At 43.9% G+C, this 23,193-nt stretch overlaps 1 protein-coding gene across 3 annotated transcripts in view; it reads left to right on the forward strand.

The window, feature by feature from the left end:
- Positions 1 to 23,193, forward strand: part of FSIP1 (fibrous sheath interacting protein 1) — a 393,370-nt gene that overhangs the window by 73,619 nt on the left and 296,558 nt on the right. For all 3 annotated transcript variants that reach the window (XM_040332131.1, XM_040332133.1, XM_040332132.1), the window contains exons 4-5: positions 3,106 to 3,275; positions 12,127 to 12,220. In XM_040332131.1, the coding sequence (XP_040188065.1) occupies positions 3,106 to 3,275; positions 12,127 to 12,220 (264 nt within the window). The remainder of the gene's footprint in view (positions 1 to 3,105; positions 3,276 to 12,126; positions 12,221 to 23,193) is intronic.

The following is a 23,193-nucleotide window of genomic DNA, read 5'->3' on the forward strand; positions in this document are numbered from 1 at the left end:
AATGCGTAATGATTCACTTATGGATTTTTTCTTTTAATTGGACAGTGTCTTGCCTGTGTTTTGCCACTAGAGGGGATAAAAGTAAACATATCTGGTGTCTAACATTCTATGCTTCCCCTGTGTTTATGCTCAGTGTCGGCAAACGCTCCTGCGGGCAGCATTGCTCTTTCTCCACTCTGTCAGGCCAAATCTGTAAGGGTTTTTGGGAGACCATCCGCCTCCAGCAATGGTCAGGATCCCCCTAGAGTGTACCCCTCGCCCCCCCCAAGCTGTCCCCACCATGGGACCGGCCTTGTGCGCGGGAAGAGTGCTCCTTTTAAAAAAAAGATGCCGCCGGCGTGCACGTGCAAGCGGCAGTACATGATACACGGCGCAGGCGCAAGGCTTGCTGGCTTTAAAAGCTTTTCACTCTGGAAGTGTCTGGTTGGCTGACTGTGGGAAACAGAGCATTCAAGGGCATGTAAGCTATATGGGTGTTGGATACAGGCCCTTTCCAGGCCCTTAGGGCCAGGCGTGCTGCCCGAATCTCTAAAATGTTGATGGGTAAGGGCTTCTCAAACTCTGACCATTCCCCCTAAACAGCATTATCTTCCAGTATTGCTCCCCAGCCTAAGAGGCTGGCATCGGTTGTTACTATTTTCCAAGGGACCTGAACAAAGGTTTTTCCCTTCTGCAAATTTTCATCTAGCAACCACCAATTGAGGCTCTGGCGTACGCCTGGAGTTAAACGCATTGGACAATCCAAGTCCTGGCTTTTCTTGCTCCAGGCAGACCGGATACTGTTTTGCAACAGCCTTGAATGGAACGGAGCATAAGGAACTGCTTCGAATAAAGCTACCATCTTCCCTAACAATCTCATACAAAGGCGGTCGGGAGGCCTCTTCCCTTGTCCTGACCGTGTGAACCAGATCTCTTATTGCGCAGACCTTTGCCTGGGATAAAAACACCTTCTTGTGGACTACATCCAGACCTAAGTAATCCAGCCTTTTCACAGGCCGCATGAATGACTTTTCTAGGTTGGTAATCCAACCCAGATGCTCCCAATACCTGACCGTGCTGACTACACTCAGGTCCAGTCCCCTTATGGACTGATCGATCAGTAATAGGTCGTCTTGGTATGCCCTTACCGCTATACTCTGGGCTCTTGGCCTCGCTAAAAGCGGAGCCAGGACCTTTGTAAACACTCGTGGTGTGGTGGCCAACCCAAAGGGCAAGGCCACAAACTGAAAGTGTCGCTGCTCTACCATGAATCGCAGGCATCTCTGATTAGCAAGGAAAATTGTAACATGGAGATATGCGTCCTTGATGTCTATTGACGCTAGGAATTCTCTTCCTCGAAGGGAGGACACCACTGACCGAATTGATTCCATGCGGTTTAGACCCTTGAGATCCAAAATGGGTCTGACATCTCCGTTTGGTTTGGGCACTGTGAAGGACAGGCAGAATGTTTAAATGAAGGACGGTTACTTCTTCTCTTTACTGGGAGAAGGGTACTCTTTCCACCTGAGATCTTCTGGATGTACTTATTCAAGTCATCCCCAAACAAACATTCTCCATGAAAGGAAAACCCAGTCAGCAGTTTCTTACAAGGCAATTCTGCTGACCAATGCTTAAGCCATAGCACTCTTCGCATGTGTACCAGCAGAAGTGCGAGACCATCCTCATGCCCTTCCAATGGGTCCTCTAAAGGCACATCCAAGTCTTCTACCCACTCCTGATCCGCAGACGACAGGACAGGAGCATGTTTTTTTCCCAGTCTGGGAAGAGGACGCGATATCAAACTAGCCAATTTCCCCTCCAAACCAGCCAGAGCCGTAGCCAAGTCATCTTTAGTGACATATGCAGAGGCTGGGGTGTTGGAGGTAGCTACAATGCCTGATAAGGGTTCAGCTTGATCAACCGTTTCAGGTCTTACAGGGGAAGAAGGTGCCGTGGATGCACAACTAGGGTTTCCAGGACCTGACCGCTGCACTTTTGCGACCCTTCTTCACTTTGGGAATACATAGTCCTACATAGTCCTAGCACAAAGAGGTACTAATTACTATGCATCTATTGCTGAGCTCAGTCTTAGCAATTTAATATGCTGCTATCAAATGCCACAGCTAGATGCTGAACAGATGAGTCTTGACAATGCCTGTCCCCAGCACCCCTGTGCTTCCGTACCCTGTGAATAGTGCCTGTGTATCTACGCCAGCTCACCTGTACACACACAGATTGAGTATAATAACAAATGCCGGTTCGCACCTGCGTCGTAAGGTAACGCACACGCCGATCCACATCGGCGGTGCCGATCCCTGCCCCCCTGTGTCGTCCCAACTCGCCGCAGGTGGAATCCCCAAAACCCCCCCCCCTCTTTAGGTGGCTGACAATCTGAGGCCCCGTACACACGACCGAACATGTCTGCTGAAACTGGTCCGCAGACATGTTCGGTCGTGTGTACGGCCGACCGGACAGGTTTCCAGCGGACATTTGTCCAGCCGACCATTTGGAAAAGACAAATGTTTCTTAGCATGCTAAGAAACATGTCCGCTGGAAGCCTGTCGGTCGGACATGTTCGGTCGTCTGTACAGACTCACCGTACATGTCCGATCGGCCGCCATCCCTCGCTTGCGTCGAAGTGATTCGATGCATGCGTGGAAGCTTTGAACTTCCAGGGAACTGAGGTTTTTGCTTAAAATCCATTTCTTCTTGGCATTTTTTTCATCATATTCATAACCAATTGTTCAGATATGTAACAGGTTTACAGTTAAGATGCCAATGCAGAGAAGGAAACTGCCAAAGGCAATGTGTTTGTTAGCACAAGGGAACGTCAGGGACCAGCTGTTACAGCTAAATCTGCAGTGCTGGATTACCTGTCCCTCGCACCCACAAATAGTGACAGTGAGGTCCCAGATGGTAGAATTAGGTGAGTAAAATTAGCTTTTCACGGTAGTAAAAAAAAGAAATTGCATACTAAATGGGTAAATACATTTTTTCCCAGAGATGAGCTTTAAGTCAGTTTGCACTGTAGTTTGTGTGACTGGTTGACTGGCATATGTGAATGGTTCTCAATGTATTTAAATGAATGGCTAACTTATGTTTGTCTCTCATTTTTTGTTTAAACAGATTCTTCTGAGATTCCTGTTGCTGCAGAACCTAACATTGACCCCAGACTGGAAAAAGCCATAAAGAGAATGAAGGCTCTAGATGAAATCTTGCTTAAAAAGATTGCAAAGGAGAAGGAGGTTGTAGCCCAGAGCAATGCACTTCGAAAGCAGTTGTGGGAAGAACTACAGGTGCAAAAATTTTCATTGAAATTTTCAATGCAAACTCCTTTTTTATTTAAAAATATAACAGAAAAAAACCTGAAAAAACACTGCGCTTGAGTAAAAATAGCAGCCAGTACGAAAAGCCAGGCTACACACTCAAAATAAATAACTTAAATAGAAATGCAGCGCTAATAGAATGACAACCGATCAAATGTTTAGGATGACACCTTCATCATATATATGATCCTGCATATGAATAAATGAGTACATATACATCACAAAACTTGTAGGTAAATCCTTAGGCCCTACGATGGTGACGTCATCCCGTGATCCATCCCTGATTGGTTGTTGTACGTTCATGCTCAGGAGCGAAGCCCGTAGGAACGCTGCTAATGTTTACATATGCTTGGATTGCTTTAATGCTGGTTATACAACGGATTCTTGTAAGTGCAACTTTTATCTTTACTTATTAAATGGTCTTTTTGTACTACACTATGGAAGCGAATCGACTCTTGCTTTTGTCTTCGAGTATTGCTGGAGCAGAGAGAGCCACATATGGTTTGAGGGAGACCCATTTCCTCTTGCCCTGCTTGACCACTTGTAATTCAGTGGTCATATATATCTGGTAAGCAGCTTTAATACTGAACTTGGGTGTGGAGCATGATTTTTCTGGCTGCCGATCTGGTCCAGCATCACAGTTTTCTATTAATTTGTTTGTTCTATCTCATGGAGCACTTAGAAAAACTTTTCTGTGAAGAGTATGTTATCTGTTTAAATGCACAATTATTCATGCTCCTATGTTTTTAAAATACTGTATACGTTTTTAAATTTAAGGATTTACCTACAGGTTTTGCGATGTAAGGTGTCATTCTAACCATTTAATCAGTTGTCATTATATTAGTGCTGCACTTATTTAAAAATATATCCAGGCCTTCTATATATGTTGCATCAAATTTAGCACACTTCATTGCAGATTTCTAACAGTTTTTTTTTTAATTAAGATACTGAGACAGGCTACTGCAATACCGTTTTGAAACTCGCTGCTGTTTAGGGGTGGCTCTTCCTGCTATAATTGCTTACTGGAAATAAGTGTTATTTTTTTTAAAGTCAGCAGCTACAGTATTTGTAGCTGCTGACTTTTATTATTTTTTTTTTTTACAGACTGGAACTCCTCTTTAAAGAGGACCTTACAAAGACATATAAAGAAGGCATTAAGAAACTTAAAAAAAGGCTTAAAGAAAATCCTGGATGAAAAGGAAGCTGATTCCTTGGTCCCCAACACCTGTCGTGTACCCATCATATATTCAGTCCCCAAGATCAATTAAAAACCCTAAAAAGCCCCCAGGAAGACCCATAGCCAATGGAATAGGATCAGTAGGTGCTTGAATGACTAATTTGCCATTTGTTGATCTAAAAGATTGCCATGAGGGTACACCAGCTTCTTTTCTTTATCGTGCATCACAGGACACAGAGCCTCTATTTATTATATAGTGGGTTGTATGGTCACCAGAGGAGATTGGACACTGGCACAACCAATCAAAGACAGTTCCCCTCCATATAACCCCTCCCATCAGGGATGTACCTCCGTTTTTTCACCAGTGTCTAAGGTGTTGGACGCGAGTAAAATGTACTGAAGGAAGCTCTTCCAAAGAGACCCTTTGGGGTAGAGAGCTGCACTGCGGGTCCATCCAAGACGCTTATATTATTATGCCAAAACTGGATGGTATCCGGGCCTCATGGACGAGGTGTCGTCTGTAATGACGCTCTCTACGCTAAAAGTCCTGGCAGAGTCTTTTACAAGGCCCAGGGAAGAGGTCTCCTTTAAGTAGGAACCCATACCCACGGCAGACCGCGCCGTGATGGGGGAAAATTGGTTCTACCTGGCAGAAAACCTGCGGCGGGGACAAGGTGAGTTAGGAAAGAGTCCTAAGTTTTAAACTTAAGAACCTTTCCTATTTAGAGTGGGTGTCTTTTTTCTAGCCGCCACTGGGGGGAGTAAAGAGCTGAGTTTGAACTCGCCATGCTCCAGAGCAGTGTGAGTTCCCTCGGACAGCACACTCCTTCCGCTGCATAAGCTCTGCCCTCTTCCTCCTCCTCTCAGGCAATAATCTGGAGGATCTCCCTCACATTAGGAGAGCACCATTAACCGCCTGGGAATACCAGGTGCTGTAGGATTCCCCTAGGACACGCGTGCGCTTTATGACATTTGCCATGGGAGGGGGGGGTGCGCTCCACATTCAGATTACCCTCTGCGGATCACCTGTCTCCTCTCTGGGCTCGTTAAAATCCCCACAGGCTGCTTGTGCCTTTCCAATTCATCCTTTATTGGAGAATCTGATTTACGCAGACTGCAAACACCCAGATAAGCGTTTTTCTCCTCCTAGGAAGTTTAAAGTGCTTTAAGCTATTGAGGGTAAGTTTACCAAGAAGTATAGTCTGCCTTCTGTTGATGCAGCTATTTCTTGTGTAAATAAAAGCCTAACTTGTCCAGTGGACAATTCCCAGGTATTTAAAGATCCTTCTGGGAAGTTGGAATCTTTACTAAAATCTTCCTTCCTCCTAGCAGGCGCAGTAACCTAACCTGCTGTAGTGGCGGTGGGTACTGTATGTGCCAGGTCTTAAAGGACCAGGTGAAACGGGATGAAAGATCTGACTTCTGAACAGATCAAATTTTGGGAGAATATGCTTAGTGCCTTATGTTTTACAGTGGATGCCATTAGAGATTCGATCCAACAGGCATCCTGCCTCACGCTCCAGCTGGTGGGAGAAATTGTGCCTTTTTGATGGTGTTACTGGGAGGAATAATGCCCCATTGTTGGTATCAGTGACAGGAATTATACCCCATTGTTGGTGTCAGTGGATGGACTAGTACCCCAAGGGTCGGATAAAGGCAAGCAAAGGGCCACAGTTTGGAGACCGCTGGTCTATACAATTGCATGTACAGAATATGTTTAGTTTACCTTGGTGTCCTGAGAAGCTACGCTTGATCAAATATTTGAAGGTAAACTTTTTTCAATCGGCAGCTGGTGGCAGTGTCATACTGGAACCAGGCTGACTAGTAAGTGTGCTGGGATTCCCTACCCGGAAGCCGCGGTGAATTCTAAGGCTAAACGCTATCTACGGCAAAAAAAAAAAAAGTCAGTGTAATTTTATATGCAGAACTGGGCTGGATGTAGTGTTAGAATTTTTTTATAGGGTGAACCTCCCCTTTAATTTACTCTATCTGGGTCGTGTTGTGTTTTTTTTTTTTTTTTTTACCCTGCTATTTCCATGTTTAGACAGGGAGTAGCCTCTTGGGTAGTTTTGCCTTTAGTGCCATCAAGTGTCACATCTCTGCTCTTGCTATTCTTTTGAAGAGACTGTTGTCTTCCCACTCTCTGGTCAAGACCTTTGTGTGAGGAGTCGCCCATGTGCTTTAAAATCCCTCTATATCAGTGGAATTTGAATCTGGTCCTTTTTGGTGCTTCAGAAGCCTCAATTTGAACTTATCAAAGATATCCCTCTCTCTGCACTGACTTACAAAGTATTTTTTATTGGTGCTATCACTTCAGCTAGAAGAGTGTCTGAACTGGCAACATTATCCTGTCAGGAAATTTTGTTATTTTGTGTGTGTCCAGCTACGATCACCACAGGTAATCTCTCTGGATGTGTGAACAGTCACAAATAGCCGTGGCCATCGATACCTAAACACATGTGTAACTTGAGCCTTAACAAGCAGATGAAAGCAAGTTCTTGACAGCAACACCTTCACAGAGCCCTGGTGTTTGTTTTTGCTGAGGTGTCGAGGAGAGTGAGTGTCGAGGACTGGGGCTTTGGTAGAGAGGTGAAGGAAGGAGCGCAATAGCTGCTAGCTAATAGGGTACTCCCAGAATAGGAGAACCATAATGAGCATGATGTGAGGGGGCTGTGCTAGAGAATTGACTGTCTTGAAGTTGTCAAATGTGCTAGCAAGTTACATAGTCAGGTTGAAAAAGACACCAGTCCATCTAGTTCAACAAAATAAAATGAAAAGTAAATACAATCCCATATACACAAAACTTCACCCACAGTTGACCCTGAGGAAGGCGAAAATACCCAGCAAAGCATGCTACAATTTGCTACAGCAGGGGAAAAAAATCCTTTCTGATCCCCCGAGAAGCAATCCGATTTTCCCTGGATCAACTTTACCTATAAATGTTAGTACCCTAACAACAGATGGGAAGAGTCAAGGACAAATGGCTGCAGCGGTAACTAAAATGCTATCAATAAAAATATAGCTGCTGCGGATAGAAGGGCTGAAACAGATCCAGTATTAGCTTCCTCTTTAGAAGACATCCCTACAATAAAGGATGTATTGTTAATGAATGCAAACAGACACTGGGGGAATTGTGTAATCAGATGAAGGGCATTAAAGAGGAGCTGGTCTCGGTGCAACAGGAGCTCCAGAAAACAAACAAAAGGATATCAAGGGCGGAGGGAAGGATATCCCAAATAGAGGATGAACTGCACCCAGTAAAACGAGGTTAAGAGCATGAAGGACCAAGTGTGCAAGTTCGATGAAAAAATGGATGAAATAGAAAATAGACTTCAGAGGGACAATGTGAGATTGGTGGGACTTCCGTTAAAGTGTGAAGGGACTAATCCCGTAGAGTTTTTGGAAAATTGGTTTATAAAGTTATTTGGAAGAGAGAGTTTTTCACAGCCGTTTTTTATAGAAGGAGCGCATACAGTTCCTTTTAAACCGCCCCCCTCGGCGAACGCCCACGATCAATGTTATTGAAATTTTAAAATTACAGGGATAAAGAGACATTACTGAGAACGGTTAGGGAGATGGGGAACATTTTTTTTTTTGACGGTTCCAAGGTTTCATTTTATCCTGATTTTTCGCCCTTTCTACAGAAGCGGAGGGAAAGCTTCACAGATGTCAAACGCAAAATGCAGAAATTCAATCTCTCATACACCCTATTATACCCAGCGCGGCTACGGGTGGCTGCGCTGGGTAGGACATTCTTTTTTAATACACCGGAAGGTGCGATGTCATGGCTGGAGGAAAAAAAAGATCAGCTATCAGTGGAAGGAGGGAACATTCAGTTCACATTCAAAATTAAAGAAGGGGAAGTTTAAGGGGATCAAATAAATTGTGTTGATGGGGTGGGGGGGTGGGGGACACTTATTAAGAGAAGGGGAAGAATGGGTGAAGAGTGTATTGCAATGATAGATGGTCTGAGGGAAGAGTGGGGGGGGGATTGGGAAGGGATAAGGGGAGTGAATGGAAGAGTGGGGATAGATGGGCCGATCACAAAACGAGCCCCTAGGGACTACCTAGGAAGGTGTAGGGAGGGCATGGGAGGAGGGAGGGAGAGTAGAAAGAGGGGTGGAAGGGCGAATCACCAAAGGGTGGTATTTCAGGGGAAACAGAAGGGTTGATTACACTGAGGGAAAAATATACACATACACAAATAGTACAAACCTTGGTAAAAGGTAAATTAGCACAGATAATATATTTAAAAGGAACAAGCACAGTTGTCACAGAATGCAATGATAAAACACATAAGTACACTAAATAGTAAGCAGGGAAAAGTTATAGTCTTGCTCCATATAGCACTTTCCATAAAAAAATATATGGGGATAATGGAGTATGAGTACGCTAGGTGCACTAGGTGGTGTAAAAAGAGAATTACTTCATTGCTCCAGCTCTTATTCCACATTATCCAGGATAGATTTAGTCCTGGGTAATGTGGAAGCTTCTGAAATAATTAGGGAAATAGTATATCAGCCTAGAGGGGTATCGGATCATTCATTGGTGATAATAACCGTAAACTTAGAGGGGAGTAGGCCTGTTAGGGTATGGAAAATAAGTCCGCTGTGGTGTGAATTAATGGGGGAACCCGAGGAAATATTGTCAAAAATAAAAGAGTTTATAGAGTTTAATGAAGGAACCGTGACGAGGGAAGTGATGTGGGATGCATTGAAAGCATTCCTTAGGGGTCTATGTATTCAAGAAGTGGTGAAAATTAAAAAGGTATCAAGGGAATGGGAAAATAGGATTAGGAAGGAACTAGAGAATACAGAAAAATATATTGAAAACCCAACATTGGAGAAACAAAGAACATGGCTGAATAAGCAACAGGAATACAAAATTGAAATAAGAAAATCAGAAAATAAGAGAATGTTTCAAAAGCAAGTGGCATTCGGGGAGGGGGAAAGTGTCGGGAGAATGTTGGCCCACTTAGTAAGAACTAATTCCTCTCCCTCCGCTGTACCCGCGATTAAAACAAGTAATGGAGATATATCCACACAGGTGTCAGTGATTACAGACACATTTAGAGGATATTATGAAAATTTGTACAGGTCACAAGGTGTAGCGGGAGCGGAGGAATTGGAATGTTTTTTTGAGAACCTAGAATTACCAACTCTCACGGGGATAGAGAAAGAGCAAATGGAGGCCCCCAATAACTCTAGAAGAGGTACAGCTAGCAGTCAATGAGATGGCCAACCAGAAGTCCCCGGGTCCGGGTGGGCTTCCGGTAGAGACCTATAAGTATTATGGGAAAGTGTTACTTCCAGAACTTATCAAAGTATTGAACTGGGCGATGGAAGAGGGAAAGTTGCCCACCTCAATGACTGAAGCCACAATAATAGTATTGCACAAGGAGGGAAAGAACTCATTAGAGACTACATCATATAGACCTATCTCCCTTCTCTGTGCAGATGCAAACATTTTGGCTAAAATAATGACTGGTAGGTAAATAAAATAGTTGCGAGACTTATACACCAGGATCAAACTGGATTTATTCCCGGTAGATCAACAAGCATGAATATTAGGAGGGTATTCCTTAACTTGCAAATACCAACAGAGAATAGTGGTACAAGAGCAGTAATGTCCCTAGATGTGGTTAAAGCTTTTGATAGCTTGGAATGGGGGTATATTTGGCATGTTCTGGAAGCTTTTGGGTTTGGACCAAAATTTATTAGGTGGATCAAAATACCGTATAATGGCCCGAGTGCAATAATTAGAGTCAATAATGAACATTTAGCAAGGATACAGTTGGAGAGGGGCACGAGGCAGTGGTGCCCATTGTCACCCTTGCTCTTTGCCCTGGCAATGGAACCACTAGCCATTACAATAAGAATGGATAAGAAAATGGAGGGGTTCGTGAGACCGACTGGGAAGGAGAGAATCACTTTGTACGCGGACGACGTTCTCCTCTTCCTCTGTGACACGGATCACTCCATTAAGCAGGCAATGACCATCTTTAGAGAATTTGGAAGAATCTCAGGATTGGTTATAAATTGGGAGAAATCAGCAATAATGCCGGTGGACCCAATGAGGAACCAGATCTTGGCTGAGATCCCACAGTTGGAGATAGTGGGGACAATGAAATACCTAGTAATAGACATAACAAGTGACCTTAATAAATACATAGGGAATAATATAGCTCCCCTTTTGGTCAAATTTAAAAACAAAATTTGAATCTGGCGGCACCTCCCGTTGTCAGTTGCAGGGAGATGCAACTTGATTAAAATGCTGTGGATGCCACAATTATTGTACGTATTGCACAATGCGCCAATATGGATACATAAAAAATGGTTTAGGAATAAATATGGAAAGAAGGACAAGCTAGGATATGGTTGCAATCCCTGCAGTTGGCAACAAGGGAGGGGGGAATGGCAGTACCACATCCACATTGCTATTTTTTGGCAGCACATTTGCAGCATTTTGGAGTAAGAACAAAGCTAGGAGGAGATGTAAACAGAGGCTTAATGACGCTAGGGGCATCCCATAAAACAGTTTTAGAGGCATTGGAGGCCAATTCATTTATTATTAAAACCCCCACGGTTAAGATGGCTATTAAGGTATGGAAAGCAGTAAGGTCACTTGGAGGACAGGTAGGAGTGACAGAATATGCGCCCCTGTGGAATAACAGGAACTTCCAGGAGCTGGAGACAGTGGGGGAAATTAAAGATTGGGCAGCAAAAGGGATAGTTAGATTGGCTCAGTTATACGAGGGAAGGACCTTAAAAACGTTTGCTGCTCTAAGAGAGGAATATGAAGTTCCTAATTATACATTCTATAGATACCTTCAAATTAGACATGTGTTGAATTGCCCAGTTTGACAGAGCGGAACCAAGGTGGGCTAGGACCCCAGTCTCTCAAAAATTGGGTGAGGGGAGATAGACAAAGGGGTTTATCTCTGAAATTTATCCACACATATGTGAGGGGAGTATTGGGGGTCCAGAACAGCTTAAAAGCAGAGAGAAATGGGAGGAAGATCTGGGAACCATAACTGATGGTCAATGGAGGAAGGTATTGGAGAGAGAGCATATGGCCACAGTTTCGCCCGCACTGAAGGTTTCATTTTTGAAGATGATGGGGAAGGGAAGGGAGGGAGGAGGGTGGTAAGCTAATAAATAATATGGGAAAATGAAAAAAGGTTATGACATACGTAGAATAAGAAATTTGTATATGGATTAATATGAATGTAACCTGTTTTTTATATGATGAAGAAATGTAATAAAGAGAATTAAATAATAATAAAAAAAATGTTAGTACCCAGTTATATTTATGTACGGAATCCAGGCCTTTTTTAAGCAATATACTGAGCTTGCCAGGACCACCTCTGGAGGGAGTCTAGTTCAGTTCAGAGGCACATTGCAAGTAAATAAAAATAGATTATGATAAGGAACACACTATAAGTGAACATTTAAATATTTGAATTTTATGTGCTTTTTAACTGCAATTCAAGTTGGTAATAGTGTCTTTTAAAAAAAAAAAAAGGCATCAAATTGATTAATAGAAACACCATCACTTTTCTTTCAGGCACTTTATATCTTACTCGTGTTGATTTATTTTATTATTCCATTCTCTTTTATGATTTTACATTATGTCTATTTTTAGAGTGTTTCCAGGAATTCTTTGTTGCGCAGTCATGAAGAAATTGTGAACACTAATACATTTTTGGCACTGAGTCCACAATTTGATAACACTCCAGGTAAGCTATGAATTATATTATATATAAAAACATACATTTCTGTAAGTTCTGTGTTCAGAAAGTAAACGTTCTAGAATCCAGAATAAACAAATACACCTATATTTCTTTATTGTCCACTGAGGGATACAGAATTCCACCTGAATCATGGGTTAAGCTGGTCATACATGGATTCAAATTTATGAATTTAGAATTTCAAACCATGTATTGGCACTGTTATTGAACAGAAGTCAATCTATCAGTCGACTTCTGTTGTGAAAAAAGCTACTCACAACTACAGGTTATAGACTGCAGCACCGATCAGTGTATTCTAATGATGGGGAAGTCTCCCCGCTGTAAGGCCCCATACACACGAGAGAATTTATCCGCGAATACGGTCCAGCGGTCCGTTTCCACGGATAAATCCTCTCGAGGATTTCCGCGGATTTCTATGCGATGGAGTGTACACACCATCGCATTGAAATCCGCGCCAAAATCCTCTGGCGATGACGTGTCGCGCCGTCGCCGCGATTATGACGCGACGACGTGCGCGACGCTGTCATATAAGGAATTCCACGCATGCGTCGAATCATTACGACGCATGCGGGGGATCCCTTCAGACCGATGGATCCGGTGAGTCTATACAGACCAGCGGATCCATCCGTTGGGATGGATTCCAGCAGATGGATATGTTCTGCATGTCAGCAAATATTCGATCTGCTGGAATCCATCCCAGGGGAGATATATCCGCGGAAACAGATCCGCTGGCGTGTACACACCATAGGATCTATCCGCTGAAACCCATTTGCTGGGATTTATCTGCGGATGGATTCTATGGTGTGTACGGGGCCTAAGTGTACAATCGCACAACTGGGAGGATTCCCTCATCCACCCTGAATGTAAGGTTTTCTTGAATCATCAACTGCTGGCAGACTAACAGTCTTGCAGTGTTTGTCCTGCAGGATACCTTAAAAGTAATGGACTCTGTTACGCAGCCTAACCCTCACTAGTAAAACTGGTCACAGTTTTTTTTTTTTGATGACTCTTATAGGATCCAGTGGAACATGTCTTTTTCTGAGTGGGTTTCTGAGTTGAGTGGGTTTCTGAGTTGAGTGGGTTTCTGAGTTGAGTGGGTTTCTGAGTTGAGTGGGTTTCTGAGTTGAGTTTATCTGCCCCTAATACTCACACTGAAAGGTTTTACTTTGGGTATAGTGTCTATGTTCCAGCTTTCTCAGATTTCTCAGTTGCTAAACCTGGGGATAGGGGTAGTAAGCACCCTGCTCTCTGTTCCCCAGAAAAATTAGCTGTTAGTAAGCAGAAAGAGGTCAGCTTACTTAACCACTTGACGACCGCCGCATGTAAATATACGTCGGCAGAATGGCACTTACAGGCAGATGGACGTGCCGGTACGTCCCGGCCTAGACGTGGGTCGGGGGCCTGATCGGGACCCCCCCCCGGTACATGCGGCGGTCGGTAATCATCTGGGAGCGATCCGGGATGAAGGGGCGGCTATTCGTTTCTAGCCACCCCCTTCACGATCGCTCCCAGTGAATCATCTGCCGCCTCTGCCCGCCCTGCCTGTGTAAGTGTAAACACAGGCAGGGGGAAGTGATGTCATCTCTCCTTGTGGCGGTCTTTTTAACCGACACTGAGGAGAGAGAAGACATCAGAACTGTGAGTTGCACTTAACAGTACACTAACACAGTCACACATAGGCACACAACCCCCCCAGTCACCCCCCGATCACCCCCCCCCCCCAGCCCCCTGTCACAGTGTCACTGATTGCAGTGATCATTTATTTTCTGATCACTGCATTTAGTGTCATTTGTGACAGAAAAAAGTGTTAGGGCAGTTAGCTTTAGGACCAGGGTAGCCCCCTACCTCTCCCTAATAAAGGTTTAACCCCTTGATCACCACCCTAGTTAAAAGCTGTGTAAATTCCAGAAAATGTACCCTAGTTTGTAGACGCTATAACTTTTGCGAAAACCAATAATGCGATTTTTTTTATTTTTTTTATTAAAGACATGTCGCTGAATACATTTTGGCCTAAATGTTTGACTAAAATTTAGTTTATTCAATATTTTTTACTTTTTGTTATAAGAAAAATCATTTTTTTTCAAAATTTACGGTCTTTTTCCGTTTATATCGCAAAAAATTAAAATCGCAGAGGCAATCAAATACCATCAACAGAAAGCTCTATTTGTGGGAAGAAAAGGACGCAAATTTCGTTTTGGTACAACATTGCATGATTGCGCAATTACCAGTTAAAGCAGCGCAGTGCCAAATTGTAAAAACACCTTTGGTCCTTTAGCTGCATATTGGTCCGGGGCTTAAATGGTTAAATATTGAAGCAACTCACAATACCAAAAAGCTAGCAGTTAGTAGGCCTTACCGGTACATGTGTTCTGACAAGTATATTGCACATAATGCTTATTTGATTAATTTATCTGCAAAGATTAGAAAAACCCAGACAAATCCCTCCTTATCACCAAATGGTTTGCCCTAACAGGCTATGGCCTTCTCTATAGAAAATGCCTCTTCCTTTTTGAATCCCTATTCGGTTTTATTACATAGTTACATAGTAGGTGAGGTTAAAAAAAGACACAAGTCCATCAAACCAACCTATTTTATGTTTTCTTCATCAGGTTCAACTCTACAACCTGCATTTGTTAGTCTTGCTAGCTCAGACCTTATTGGATTGCTCTAAATCCCTGTGCAGGGATTTATCAGATAAAGGTACTGACCAGCATCTTGTCATGTGTGCTTGTCAGATGGTGCTGTGCTTTTAACTCCTTCATGCCACCTCATGGTGGCCCTGTAAGTGGGCTTTAATGTCAGGAGGCAGATTGGCTTCCTGATGATATGACCACTGTGATTGGCTCTTACATGATTGGGAGTCTGTCCAGTTGTCCCTCCTGAACAGAAGCAGTGAGTGATAGCTGTCAGACAGCTTTGGTGTGGCTAGCGCACCCCGGGTATTTACAAAGGTACTAGCCCCTCTGTTGGCAGATCTCAGAGCACAAGGCATAGCGATAACAGCCTATCTAGACAATCTACTTGTGATAGATCAGTCAGTGGCAGGATTAGATCACGCTGTGCTCACCACAATAAATTACCTGGAACATTTAGGATGGACTGTACACTTACAAAAATCCTCTCTACAAGCCCAAAGAAGGGTAGAGTATTTGGGCATGATCATAGACACAGCCCAAAGCCGGGTATTCCTACCAGAGCCAAAGATCAAGTCGCTAAAGGACCTGATCCACAAGGTCAAGGCAAAGAAAAGACCGTCCTTCGAGGCTGTCCCTTACACCCAGTTTCATTCGCGACTACTTCAAGGCAGTACTTTAACCGCCTGAAACGGGAAGATCCAAGCTCTGGATTTAGCCATGCCCCTGTCTTCACAGGTGCACCAAAGCTTCAGTTGGTGGCTAAAGAACAAGAACTTGCGGAAAGGAAGATCCTTTCTCCCAGTCACCTGGAAGGTGGTGTCTACGAATGCTAGCCTAATAGGCTGGAAAGCAGTGTTGGAAGAAGCTTCAGCTCAGGGAACCTGGACCAAGACCGAAAGGAGCCTGCCCATCAACATACTGGAAATACAGGCAGTATATTTAGCCCTCAGAACCTCAACACACAGGTTACAGGGCCACCCAGTTTGGATTCAATCCGACAATGCTACTGCAGTAGCTTACATCAATCACCAGGGAGGCACCCGCAGTCGGGGCGTTCAGAAAGGGGTGAATTGGATTTTGACATGGGCAGATGAACATGTTCCTTGTCCCTCTGAAATCTTCATTCCAGGGGTGTGAGGAGTTTACTATTTGTGATCAGGCTGTGAATGGATCACGGCTGATCATGAATGGTAACACCCCATTGAGCACGGCGCATGCGCGCGATCGCGTCGGTGGCAGCGTGTTCCCGGGAACACTGCTCGTCACCGACAATGGTACACAGCCATTGGGCAAGGCTGTGTACCACGTGATCAGCTGTGATCCATTCACAGCCTGATCACAATTAGTAAACAAAGAGCTGTAACTAACTGTTACCAGCTCTTCTCTCCTCACACATCGTTTCCAGTGTGAGGAGAGAAGAGCTAGAATCAGTGAGTTAGAGATCTGTGTAGTGTCTGCACCAACACAACACCTGTCCCACAATTGTCATTGTCACCCATATAAAGTGCACCTGTCGTATAAAGAGACTGCCATCAGCGGTGCAACCGTCACCCATCAGTGACCTGCCCTGTCACCGTCACCCATCAGTCTCCTGCCCTGTCACCCATCAGTGACCTGCCCTGTCACCCGTCAGTGTCCTGCCCTGTCACCCATCACCTGTCACATAAGAGACTGCCATCAGTGACCATCAGCAGTGCAACCATCACCCATCAGTGACCGTGCGCTGTCACCCGTCACTCAGTGACCATCAGCGGTGCACCCATCACCCATTAGTGACCTGCCCTGTCACCCATCACCCGTCACCCACCAGTGACCATCAGCGGTGCACCCATCAATGACCGTGGCCTGTCACCCATCTGTTACTGTCACCATCCGTGGCCTGTCACTCATCAGTGACCATCTCCCGTCACACCATCATCACCCATCAGTGAACGTCACCTGCCACCCATCGCACAACCCATCAGTGAACGTCACCTGCCACCCATCGCACAACCCATCAGTGACTGTCACCCATCATTCACAGCTACTCGCCACACAGCCATGTCCAAAAGATTGTATACTAGTGAGGAGGCATTCCAGATCCTCTCAATGACCGATGAGAGCACCGGGGAGTTCTCATCAGATTTCAATTCTGATTCCAAATCAAATTCGGAATTTGAACCGATTGAATATAGCAACGATTCGGATGAAGAATGGGCACGGCACTCTGAAAACCAGGCAGCAGCCAGCAACCAGGATTTTATTCCTAGGCCCAGTACCAGCGCTGCCACCAGCAATAGGCCCCGGGAACAAAGGCCCAGTATCAGCGCTGCCACCAGCAATAGCCCCCGGGAACAAAGGCCCAGTACCAGCGATGCCGCCAGCGAAACCCTTCGCGAACAAATGCCCAGTACCAGTGCTGCCACATCACACCTGAGTACCAGCATAAGAATTTCAACTCCCAACTACTGGAGTGTCAAGTTCCCCAGGAGCCAGGGCCACTACATTCATGCCAGATGGTCTTGCCAACCCAACATGGCTGCCTTCCAGGTCGCGATCACCAATTATTCTCCCTTTCACAGCACAGCCAGGTGTGCAGGCCAACACCCAAAATTTCTCAGAAATTGATTACCTTCATCTCTTTTTGCCCGACACTTTTCTGCAGTTCATTATCGACCACACAAATTTGTATGCCCAGCAGTATATTGCCAACAACCCCCAATCATTTTATGCCCGTCTATTTGAGTGGAGAGATCTAAATTTGGAGAAGTTCAAATTGTTTATTGGCCTCACCATAAACATGGGGCTTTACAAAAAAAAAATCAAGGACATTCCTATTGGTCCACCAAACCCATCTACCACATGCCCATTTATTCTGCCACAATGCCCAGGTCCCGATATGAGATGATAATGAGATTCTTTCATTTTAATGACAACACCCAGTGCCCTCCCCGTAATCATCCAGATTCCGATGAGCTGTACAAGATTCGTCCACTGATAAATTTCCTTTCCAATTGATTTGCAGAACTCTATGTCCCCGAGAAGCACATATGTGTGGATGAGTGCCTGGTACCCTTTTCAGGTCGTCTAGGAATCAAGCAATATATTCATAGTAAAAAGGCCAAATGTGGAGTCAAATTTTACAAGCTGTGTGAGAGAGTCACGGGATATCTTTATACGTTCCGCATATATGAAGGAAGAGATTCCCAGCTCCAGCCCTCTGAGTGCCTGGCCTACATGGGTACAGCTGCAAAAATTGTATGGGACCTGGCTTACCCACTCCTGAAAAAAGGATATCATCTTTACCTTGATAACTTTTATACCAGCCTGCCCCTTTTCCGACACTTATATATCGAAAAAACCCTGGCTTGCGGAACCTCCAGAAAAAATAAGAAGGGCTTCCCACAATCTATAGTCCACAAAAAGCTGCGAAGGGGGGAAAGAGCAACACTGAGGTGCAACAAAGTGTTGGCCTTGAGGTGAAAGGATAACAGAGACGTGCACATGATGTCCACCATTAACAACGACACTGTAGTTGTAGTTCAGCGAAGACGAGGTCCCATTGAAAAGTCGACATGTGTCCAAGATTATAATCTGTACATGGGGGGTGGATTTCAATAACCAAATGATTCAGCCCTATTTATCAATAAGGAGGTCCTGATTCTGGTATAAGAAGGTAGCAATTCATCTGATCCATTTGGCCATTTATAATTCCTACGTAGTCTACTCCAAATCCACTGAAAACCCTGCCCCCTTCCTACAATTCACAGAAGAAATAGTCATGACCCTCATCTATCCACAAAGACCCCCCTCAGAAACCCTTCGCTCTGATGCCGTTAGCCGACTTCATGAACGCCACTTCCCGTACAACATCCCACCATCCGAAGGAGGCCGAAGACGGCAAAAAAGATATCGCGTGTACAGCAAAGGAGGTTGTCGGAAAGATACCAGCTACCATTGTCCCCGGTGTCCCTCCCAACCGGGCCTTTGCATTGGTGAATGCTTCGAATTTTATCATACATCCCTAAAATATTAGCTCATGTTGTTAACCTATTCCCCCTTCTGACCATTTTCATGCTACTGCCTTCCACGTAAACTGACCCTGGCCTGTTTTATGGACTATGCCTCTGCCTACCGTTTGGACGGCTTCCACATGAACTGACCCTGGCCTGTTTTATGGACTATGCTTTTGCCTACCGCTTGGACCAGGGATCTTCAAACTACGGCCCTCCAGCTGTTGCGGAACTACACATCCCATGAGGCATTGCAAAACTCTGACATTCCCAGACATGACCAGGCATGATGGGAATTGTAGTTCCTAAACAACTGGAGGGCCATAGTTTAAGGACCTCTGGGTTGGACTGATCTGTTGCCCTGCTATTGTAGTACACAGGGGTCTCGCATATGTGAGGGGCTCCAGAATAGTTTTTCCGAAAGGAGAAAACATTTTTTTTGTTTTCTTCAGGTTTCGTAATTTCCGGATTAGGGTCTGGAGTCCGGAGGCTTCATAGAGATTTGGGTGAGTCGCAGCCTCTACCCCTGTGCCCCTGTGCACAGGTCTTGCCCAATTGCAGGCCTCAGCCTGCTGCTGACTTACTGCCATCATGCCTGCCATCATCTTTGCCTTCCGCATGAACGGGCTATACCACTGCCTGCTACCTGGACTATGCAAATATCCTGCCTGGAGAATTACTATTGCTGTCGCTAAGCACATCCCTGACTGCTGCCTCGACCAGTGCTCTCTTCTGTGGACACTACTAAAAGCACAGGTAATACTTTTTTTTTACCCTTTCCGCAATATAATTTATTTTGGATTGTAATTCTTGGTATGTACATGCTATGTGTTAGAAATATGAAGGGCCTTCAAAAATGATAGGTTGCCAGGTAATTATATATGTAATGTATGCTCCTTGAACGCCTGATGGTGCTACTACTTGGATGTTGGGCCTCTGTATGTGGCCAAGCTGTGTAAAAGTCTCACACATGTGGTATCCCCATACTCAGGAGGAGTAGCAGAATGTATTTTGGGGTGTCATTTTTGCTATGTACATGCTATGTGTTGGAAATATCTTATAAATGGACAACTTTGTGTAAAAACAAATGCGTTTTCATTTTTTTTCCACATTTTCCAAAAACGTCTGGAAAAAAAATAACCGCTCAAAAGATTCACTATGTCTCATAGATTATACGTTGGGGTGTTTGCTTTCCAAAATGGGGTCATTTTGTGGGCAATTCCATTGACCTGGTGCTCCAGGGTCTTCAAAATTGTAATAGGTGGTTGAGAAATGAGATGTGCAATTTATGCTCGTAGATCGCCTGATGATGCTACTTCAATGTTGGGCCTTTGTATGTGGCCAGGCTGTGTAAAAGTCCCACACATTTGGTATCCCCATACTCAGGAGGAGCAGCAGAATGTATTTTGGGGTGTAATTTGTTGTATGCATATTCTCTGTGAGATAAATAACCAGTTAATATGACAATTTTGTAAAAAAAAAAAATCGTAATTTTGAAAAGAATTGTGGGAAAAAATTACAACTTAAAAAACTCACCATGCTACTTATTTAATACCTTGGAATGTCTACTTTCTATAAAGGGGTCATTTGGGGGGTATTTGTACTTCTCTGACTTGTTAGTATCTCAAGAAATTAGATAGGACGTCAGTACTTCAAGTGTGATCAGATTGATCAATTTTCAGGGATTGGCACCATAGTTTGTAGACTCTATAACTTTCACAAAGACCAAATAATATACACCAATTTGGGTTATTTTTACCAAAGATATGTAGCAGTATAAATTTTGGCCAAAAGTTATGAAGAAAAATGACTAATTTGCTAAATTTTATGACAGAAACAAAGAGTTTTCACAAAATTTACGGTCTTTTTTTTTTATAGTGCAAAAAATAAAAAACCCACGAGTGATTAAATACCACCAAAAGAAAGCTCTATTTGTGTGGAAAAAAGGACGCAAATTTTTATATGGGTACAGTGTTGCATGACTGAGTAATTGTCATTCAAAGTGTGAGAGCACCAAAAGCTGAAAATTGGTCTGGGTAAGAAGGGGGTTTAAGTGCCCTGTATTGAAGTGGTTAATTTGTCACAAAGACAAGATTGTACTACGACCCCATCCTGACTTTTTACCTAAGGTGGTGTCAGCTTTTCATTTAAATGAAGACATTGTCATGCCTTCTTTTTTTTCGGATCCGCAGACAGCGGAAGAAAGATTATTGCACTCCCTAGATCTGGTGAGAGCAGTTGAGGTGTATCTGCAGGCAACCGCTCAGATACGTAAAACAAATGTTTTGTTTATTTTGCCAGATGGTCCCAAGAAGGGACAAGCAGCATCAAAATCCACTATCTCTAGGTGGATTCGACAAACAATCTTTCAAGCCTATGATTTAAAGAACAGAACTCCTCCCTTTTCTGTTAGGGCGCACTCTACCAGGGCGATAAGTGCTTCAGGGGCAGTGGATCACCAGGCTTCGTTCACTCAGATCTGTAAAGCTGCAACTTGGTCTTCAGTCCACACATTTTCCAAATGGTATCAAATAGATTTGAAAGGACATGAGGATGCCGCCTTTGGGCGAGGTGTCCTGCAGGCAGCAGTATAGGGCTTCTTGTCCGTAGCGGCCTGCTTGATCTGTGTCTCCCACCCTTCATAATGGAGCATTGCTCTGGGACGTCCCATTATGTAATGAATGGCTCTGTGTCCCGTGGTGTACGAGAAAGAAAACAGGATTTTTAAAACAGTTTACCTGTAAAATCCTTTTCTTGGTGTACACCACGGGACACAGAGGTCCCCCTTCCTATGGGAACCTTTATTGCTTTCTACAAAACTGAGGTACTTCCCTGATGGGAGGGGTTATATGGAGGGGAACTGTCTTCAATTGGTTGTGCCAGTGTCCAATCACCGCTGGTGACCCTTTCTAACAATCCTGCGAGCTGTTCTGTCTGATAATTTTCTTGGTCTTCCAGATCTTGCTTTAACTTCCACTGTTCCTGTTGACTGCCATTTCTTAATTACATACTGAACAGAGGATATTGACATCTGAAAACGCTTTGCTATCTTATTATAGCCTTCTCCAGCTTTGTGAGCGTCCAACTATTTTCAGTTTCAGTTTTCTAGACAACTGCTTAGAAGAACCCATGGTGCTGATTGTTGGGGCAAGGTCAGATGAGTCTGGCCATTTAAAACCTTTTGAGATTGACATCACTTGGTCTTCCCAGCCGATGATTGAGAACAATCCATGACACTGGCAGGTCTCAGCTTTGCAAAGGGGGCAGTACAAAATATTAACTCTGCAGGGTGCCCAAACTTTTGCAGACGCCATTTTTATGTTTTCTGTCATTTTGAAAGTGTAAATGATGGAAATAAAATCTAACTTTTTTTGACATATAAGAATGTCTATTCTGTAATTTGATGCCTTTTGGAGATTTTTCCATCTTTCCTTGCCTTCGTTATGCACATTAATACAAATTTTTACCTGGGGTGCCCAAACTTTCGATCCCCACTGTGTGTGTGTGTGTGTGTGTGTAATATATATATATATATATATATATATATATATATATATATATATATATATATATATATATATATATATATATATAATTAGGGCTGTGCGTTAAACGCGATATTAACGGCGTTAACGCAAACCCATGTTAACACCGTCAATATTTTTATTGCGCGATTAACGCAGGAGCCCTCGGGGTGGACGTGCAGAGTGTGCAGCGGCGCGGCGCGGCTTACCTTCTCGCTGGATTCACAGGCAAGTTACTCACCTTGTCCCTGGATCCAGCGATGCCACCCCGCTGTGTGATCGAGCGGGTCCTCCTCGCTTGGCGGGTCCTCCTCGATCGGCGGGTCCTCCTCGCTCGATTCACAGTGCCTGTGTGCCGCCGATCTTCGTTCCCTGCGACGTTACGACGCACGGGAGCGGAGAACAGCGCCAAATTCAAAAAAGTAAACAAACACAATACACACAGTATACTGTAATCTTATAGATTACAGTACTGTATGTAAAAAATACACACCCCCCTTGTCCCTAGTGGTCTGCCCAGTGTCCTACATGTACTTTTATAAAATAAAAACCATTCTTTCTGCCTGAAAAACTGTAGATTGTCCAAAAGTGTCCCTTTATGTCAAAAATGGTTTTAGATCAGCTAGAAAACAGCGATAATAAATTATAATCACTTGCAGAATTGTGCGATATTTGTGGGGAAATTCGTCATAAATTAGATAGATTAATCGTGAGTTAACTATGACATTAATGCGATTAATCACGATTAAAAATATTAATCGTTTGACAGCACTAATATATATATATATATATATATATATATATATATA

This window comes from Rana temporaria, chromosome 13 (genome assembly GCF_905171775.1).
Source record: "Rana temporaria chromosome 13, aRanTem1.1, whole genome shotgun sequence".
NCBI classification, from domain to species: domain Eukaryota; kingdom Metazoa; phylum Chordata; class Amphibia; order Anura; family Ranidae; genus Rana; species Rana temporaria.